Source organism: Gastrolobium bilobum, unplaced genomic scaffold, assembly GCF_033153095.1.
Source record: "Gastrolobium bilobum isolate Gb01-03AN ecotype WA unplaced genomic scaffold, APGP_CSIRO_Gbil_v1 utg4030, whole genome shotgun sequence".
NCBI classification, from domain to species: domain Eukaryota; kingdom Viridiplantae; phylum Streptophyta; class Magnoliopsida; order Fabales; family Fabaceae; genus Gastrolobium; species Gastrolobium bilobum.
The window spans coordinates 350,444-357,393 of NW_026898387.1; the positions used below are offsets into that span (position 1 = coordinate 350,444).

Below are 6,950 nucleotides of genomic sequence, written 5' to 3' on the forward strand. Positions count from 1 at the left end.
GATTTGCTTGCTCAATCCTCTCTGTTGCTTCCATTTCTACTTTCCGCTGTACATTACATAGATTGTGGAATTCCTGCGGATTATTCTGGAAACTTCATGACTCTTCCCATACTGATAGAGCTCTCCCCTTTCATGCTCTAAAGGCAACAAAAGCCTTTCCTAACAGCAAACGGCACCGTTTCATAACCCATACTCAAACCCGTACCCGAATCCGATTACCCTACCTGACAAACCGGCACTGCTAAGAACGCGCCAGAGGAGAAGAAGAACAACCACCGCCGCGCACACCACGAGAAATCGGAAGACGATACGTTTGTTACGAAACCGATCACCATCTTTTGAATAACAAGAAGACGCGCCTCCGCCTAGGGTTTCCAGAGAGGAAAAGAAAGAAGAAGCCATGGATGACAACCACGACAGCGGTGGCCGGAGCGCCGACAAGGCTCCGGCAGCCGAAGACGAAGGAAGCACAGCTCCCATTCCCGAGAAGGTTCTTGTTCTTGTTCTTGATCTTGTTATTATAAACCAAGTATTCTTTTGTTACATATTGGAAATTTAAATTTAATTTTAGTTTTTTTTTTGGTTTTTTTTTTTGTTTTTTGGTTTCTTGGTAACAGGTACAGGTAGGTGGTTCTCCGTTATACAGAGTACAGAGAAAACTTGGGAAGGGAGGGTTTGGACAAGTTTACGTTGGTCGGCGCATCGGAGCCGGTGCCGGAGCCGTAGAGGTTTGGCATTAGTGTGTGTATTCACATTGTTTGTGCTTAGATACATGTTTGATTCTTTATTATTCACATTGTTTTTGCAATAATTGCAGATAGCTTTAAAGTTTGAGCATAGAAAGAGTAAGGGGTGTAATTCTGGACCTCCTCATGAGTGGCAGGTTTACAAGTGAGTGAGTCATCTTTTCTTTCCTCTGGCTGCGGAAGTCTTGCTTAAATTTTAATTGTTTTTCTTTTCTTTCTTCTTTTTTATTTTTTTATTTTTTCAAATAGTTCATTAGGTGGTAGTCATGGTGTTCCACGAGTTCATTACAAGGGGCGGCAAGGTGATTACTATGTTATGGTATGTGTTGAGAAAGAAATTCTTTGATAGAGGGATTGGGGGTTTGTTTTCGTTTCTTTTTTAATGTTTTTGTAACCTGACATTGCATTACAGGTCATGGATATGCTTGGCCCCAGTCTATGGGATGTATGGAATAACAACTCACACTTGTAAGTTTCTCTCTGAGACTTAAAATGTTAGTTAAACGTGATGCGTCTTATTTTGTTGATGTTGTAATGAATATTGTATATCTAACTTTATTTTTCTCTTTTGTGGCTTTAGGATGTCTGTTGAAATGGTGGCGTGTATAGCAATTGAGGCTATCTCCATATTAGAGAAGATACATTCTCGAGGGTGATTCTCTTTTTCTTGATTCTGCTTATGATATATGTCTGGCTTTTCTTTTGTTGAATGGATTGGATATAGTCCAGAATGCTAGATTAATCCATATCAGGGTTTTAAATTGGGGTTGCAGTCATGGTTGTATTGTGGCTGTTGCAGCTGATACAGTCCACAATCATGGCCTGATACAGTTGCGACGGCCACCATAACCGAGATGCTGCGGCCCATCACGTGAAGCGGTCTGCAATATAAATCCCTGATCCATATTAGGACGTTTTGGCTATGTCAGTGGCCTGACCGGTCTCACCTTATGCAGTTATTTAGGTTTTCTCTATCTTTAGCTTGTGAGAAAAGCATGACCAATAATTTGTTATTTCCTTTTGGTGACATAGAAAGAGCAATGTGTTTTATACCTCTGGTTGAGTAGCATTTATATGAAAATAAATTGGATATTTAGATTTTATGTTAGTTTCCTTTCACTGTGTTTTGGTACAATGGCAACTTGAATGTTTGAAACTATGAGTATGATCTCCTGCAAACTACGAAACCCCTCACCTCTAGACAGCTCCTAGTGTCTTGTTTTCTTTCACTGTATAACTGAATTTCTCTTATGTGTGGGACGGGGAGGGGACTCTTTTTATTTATAATTAGTGTGTATACCTCCTAGATAAAGATTATTGTTTTCTCAAACCATTTTTCAAACCATAATCTTGTAAGTTAAAACTGTACCATCAGTATATATAAATTTTGAATGACTTTTACTGCACAAAGGATTGTATTATATTTGTTGAAATTATAAGGATTTTGGTGGAAAAGGAGTGAAAGGAGAAAAGTGACTGCAAATAATATGAGATTAGATTGATATGGGATGTAATGGATTTGGGGTAGATACAAACCACTAGCACATATTTATACTAATAATTAGGTCAAGTACTAATGTTGAATTATAATATAATAAGACCCATAACCGTAACTTAAGATTCTAACGGTATCAATCTCATTGTTATAAAGAATCTCATCATGTTGCTGATATTTTTCAGTTATGTGCATGGTGATGTAAAACCTGAGAATTTCTTGCTTGGCCCCCCCGGAACTCCTGATGAAAAAAAGCTGTTTCTGGTTGATCTTGGATTAGGTAAATATACCATCTCATCGTTGAAGCTTTGGTACTTCCACTTTCATTTAAAGATTTGCCTAATTTCTCATAATTTGTCTATGCTTTCTCTCCTCTTTTACCTTGCAGCAACCCATTGGCGTGATACTTCAACTGGCCTTCATGTTGAGTACGATCAACGTCCAGATGTATTTAGGTATTTTATATGCATATTTAATTTTGTTATAAACTTCGTTAGCGAAATCCAGGCTTCTGTTTGATTTGCATCTTGCATACCATTCTTGCCATAGGGGAACAGTTCGATATGCTAGTGTGCATGCTCATCTTGGGAGAACAGGTAGCAGGAGAGATGATTTGGAATCTCTGGCTTACACGCTAATCTTCCTTCTTCGTGGCCGGCTACCTTGGCAAGGATATCAGGTTGTCTTTCAAATATAGTCAATTTAGTGTTAATAATAAATAAAAATGTGTCATTCTAATAAAATTGTTTTTTGCAGGGAGAAAATAAAGGTTTTCTTGTCTGCAAGAAGAAGATGGCTACCCCCCCAGGAACTTTATGTTCCCTTTGTCCTCCACCTTTTCGGCAGTTTGCTGAGTACATAGTGAATTTGAAGTTTGATGAAGAACCAAATTATGCAAAATATATACCACTTTTCGATGGAATTGTTGGTCCAAATCCAGACATCAGACCAATAAACACAGATGGTGCTCAGAAGGTATTAAATATGCTATTGCTTCAATATTTTACTGTTTACTGTTTTTCAGATAACGGCTGAGCGTTGTGCTATTTTTTTGGTTTGTGCTGTGAAGCTTATATATCAGGTTGGACATAAGAGAGGAAGATTGACCGTGGAAGAGGATGATGATAACCAACCAAAAAAGAAGGTCAGAATGGGAATGCCAGCAACACAATGGATTAGTGTGTACAATGCTCGCCGACCAATGAAACAAAGGTTTCCTTCTGAAATTAAATAAGTCTTTGCATTTGATATTAAAATGCTCAGAGTTTAAGTATTTTATTTATTTATTTATTTATTGTTTAGGTACCATTACAATGTTGCTGATGTCCGGCTATCCCAACACATTGAGAAGGGATATGAGGATGTACTACTTATCAGCAGTGTAGCTTGTTGTTCTAACCTTTGGGCACTTATTATGGATGCTGGCACTGGTTTCACTGCACAAGTTCATCAACTCTCATCCTACTTTCTTCCCAAGGTTGAGTTGTCCTTTAGTTTAATACTGTTAGGAAGTTGTGGCATTGTGTTTGATGTTACCTATATTAAGTTTATATTTGTTATAGCGTATTCTGTATTGTATTTGAACTTAATGCAGGTTGAAAAACTAATATAACTACTATTATTTTCATAGGAATGGATTATGGAACAGTGGGAAAATAATTATTACATTAGTGCCATAGCAGGAGCTAATAATGGGAGCTCGTTGGTTGTAATGTCCAAAGGTAAGTCCTTGAAGCTCTATTCTTCAGGCTTGGGTATTTTGGTGGCAATAGTTGACTTTACTGTTTTAAGGACCTGTTTGCATACTTTGGCCGGTTTTATTGTGTTTATATTGTTGTGTCTCACTTCTTTTGGTGGTTTGTTGGTTTTAGGGACCCAATATTTACAGCAATCCTATAAAGTGAGTGATTCATTTCCGTTCAAGTGGATCAACAAGAAATGGAGAGAAGGATTTTACGTCACTGCTATGGCCACTGCTGGAAATAGATGGGCAATTGTTATGTCCCGTGGTGCTGGATTTTCAGACCAGGTTTTACTATTTCTTTTAAAATATTTTTTAATTAAAATTATTAGTTCTATTGAAAAACCATGTGATTTATCTTTGTTTTTCTTTCTAAAATCAATTCCAGGTTGTGGAACTTGATTTCCTGTATCCTAGTGAAGGTATTCATCGAAGGTGGGACAATGGTTACCGGATCACTTCAACTGCTGCTACATGGGACCAAGCTGCTTTGGTTCTTAGTGTTCCAAGAAGAAAACCAGCTGATGAAACTCAAGAGACACTCCGTACATCTGACTTTCCTGGTACTCATGTCAAGGTAAATACTAAACCTAATTTTGCTCTAACCGCTTTCATTTCTGATCACAAATACTTATAGTTGAGATATCGTTTATGCAGGAAAAATGGGCAAAGAACCTCTATATTGCATCTATTTGCTATGGGAGAACAGTTTCATGAACTATGAAGTTGTTTGAAATTTCAGCTTTACATCATTTTGATTTCTCGCATCATACTGCCTGCTCTTACATCTTCCACTCTGGGAACTGGAGATCCTCTCTCTTACAAGTTCTTTGAACAAAGCAGTTCAGCATTGATGTATGCTAAACCTTTCTTTATGGTCTCCATCACTTATCGTATGATGCAATACCTGTGCACTGTATTCAACTGTATCATAATGCTTATGAGCAAATTTAGACCTTTATTGTCTATTGAGATGAGTCTTCTGATAGTAAGTTTGTAGAGATTTGAACAATAATTACTGTGTTGAAGGCATGTTTGCAGGCTAGGCTTTTATTATTGATAGTATTTTGCAAATATGCAACTTCCAGTGAGAACTGGATATTTTGAGCTGCACAACCTTGTACTTAAACCTCTTTTCTCTTTTGACTTAAACTACTTCTGGCCTCTTGGATGTCTTGAGTTTGACCGTAACCTTAAAGATGGAAAAACAGACTCTGGGAGCAGTATGTAACTATTTAACTTTTGTAATCACAGTATTTTTTTTTCGTGATAATTATATTTTTATATTCAGTTACATTCAACTTGGTTTTTGACAGACCACAATGCCATCATTTTATTTATGTAGAAGCCACCCTAGCAGGAAAATGCTTTTGTTGCTGTAGGCCTGTAGTTACTTCCAATTCTTTCTTCCTTTCTTTCTTTCCGGGTTCATCTCATTAAATGTAAACAGGGTAGTGATCATGCTCAACTTTTATTTTGATGCTGTGCTTTTGACAATTTTGTTTTGCTCTCAGAATGTAAATTTATATAAATCTCTTTTGGGTGAACATGAATTATTTAAACTTTACCACAAAAGCTTTAGTTTGGAAGAGTATGGTATCTACAGGTGTCATTCTTTGTAGCATATGATTGTTTTAAGAGAGGAGCCATGTGAGCATGCTCACTTTCTAGGTATTGCAAATGATAGCCATCTATCTGCTGCTTATGTGACTCTGGCAATTACATCGCTTCATTGTTCTAACCGCATTTTTCTCATAGTATCGAAAATCTGCATTGTCTCCTGGTCAGTCATTCTAAATGACTGGGTGCTAATTTTGTTAATTGTTTCTACAATTATGCATGGCGGAATTCATTCTTTATTCTGATGAGCAGTTGGCAATCTCGGAAGCTCAGCTGTTGTGATACTGTTTACACTTTTTTTGTGCCTGATCATTATTGACTTGTATATCCCGAGTTTACCATAACATCTGGAGCAGGTATTTGATTCTGCAACTATTGTTATTTAAATCTCTGATATATTGTGCAGCTGAAATGTTTGCGTACTTTGATCTAGATATGCCTTTATATCGATGAAACATTTGATGTTCATTTGGCCTGACGGCACAGAGTTTCAGTTCCTGACAGGTGGTAATTGTTTTCTTTGCTTGTTTATCTCGTTATCTGTTATTTTATTCACATTTCTCTCTCAATAAAATCTAAGGTTCTTTGGATACTTAATTCAAGTTCAGTGGCAATGGCTGTGGTAACTCGGAGATTTGTACATGTTGGTTCATACCGTGATTATGATTTTGGAGCAACCCATATTTTGGTGAAAGCTGTTCAAGGAAATGGAGCTTTTGGATCTGAAGCTAACTTCAATTTGAGATATTTTAAATTGTCAGAAAACTACCATATTTTGAATATGCAATCAATATCAGCTAGTTTTCATTGTGTTTGAGGTTCAATAGATTTGCCTCCATTAGGAGGTGTAATGTTGGTATGGGTAATTCTTGAATGTTGGCTGGGGTTCATGTTCAATTGTTTTGATATTTCATTTGTGCTTTAATGGTCCTGCTTTTGGTAACGTAATAAAATGTAGAATTGTGTTTCTCTGATATTTTGAAGGCACCGTAAAATAATTTAATATGAAACATATAGCAAGTTTGCCAAAAATAATCATGGCAAAATTTTGTTTTTGAAGGAATCTTGGCAACAGGGTTGCTGCCTTGTGACCTCGTGGTTTTCGTGGGTTTCTGCCAAGCTTATGGGCGTTTGGTACAAGGATTTTGGCCGAATTTCCAGGAAATTGAATTTTTTTAAATTTTAAATTTCTGGATATTATCTAAATTGAATATAAAAATTATATTTTTGAAAATCGAGATTCCGGAAAAAAAAAAAAATTTCTCCTCTGCCTAAAGCCCAAAGGAAATCTGCATCTGATTTGTTGGATTTGGAGCTCGTGACATTTGGAACTTCTTTGCCTGTGTTA

The 6,950-nt window shown here is 36.8% G+C and overlaps 1 protein-coding gene across 3 annotated transcripts; it reads left to right on the forward strand.

Moving 5' to 3' along the window:
- LOC133315617 (casein kinase 1-like protein HD16) lies at window positions 1-6,561 on the forward strand. Of its 3 annotated transcripts, none has more exons than XM_061517270.1 (17): window positions 1-490; window positions 618-728; window positions 818-891; window positions 996-1,065; window positions 1,159-1,214; window positions 1,327-1,398; window positions 2,427-2,521; window positions 2,630-2,696; window positions 2,791-2,920; window positions 2,998-3,216; window positions 3,323-3,453; window positions 3,544-3,718; window positions 3,872-3,962; window positions 4,113-4,270; window positions 4,371-4,559; window positions 4,640-5,958; window positions 6,036-6,561. In XM_061517270.1, exons 1-16 carry the CDS (start codon window positions 401-403, stop codon window positions 4,697-4,699), a joined length of 1,788 nt encoding a protein of 595 aa, XP_061373254.1. In that variant the 5' UTR covers window positions 1-400; the 3' UTR covers window positions 4,700-5,958; window positions 6,036-6,561. The 3 variants fall into 3 exon arrangements, with proteins under 3 accessions (XP_061373254.1, XP_061373253.1, XP_061373255.1); XM_061517269.1 differs by having other exon boundaries at window positions 2-490; window positions 3,311-3,453; XM_061517271.1 differs by lacking the exon at window positions 1-490 and having other exon boundaries at window positions 616-741; window positions 3,311-3,453.
- Window positions 6,562-6,950: the final 389 nt, after the last annotated feature.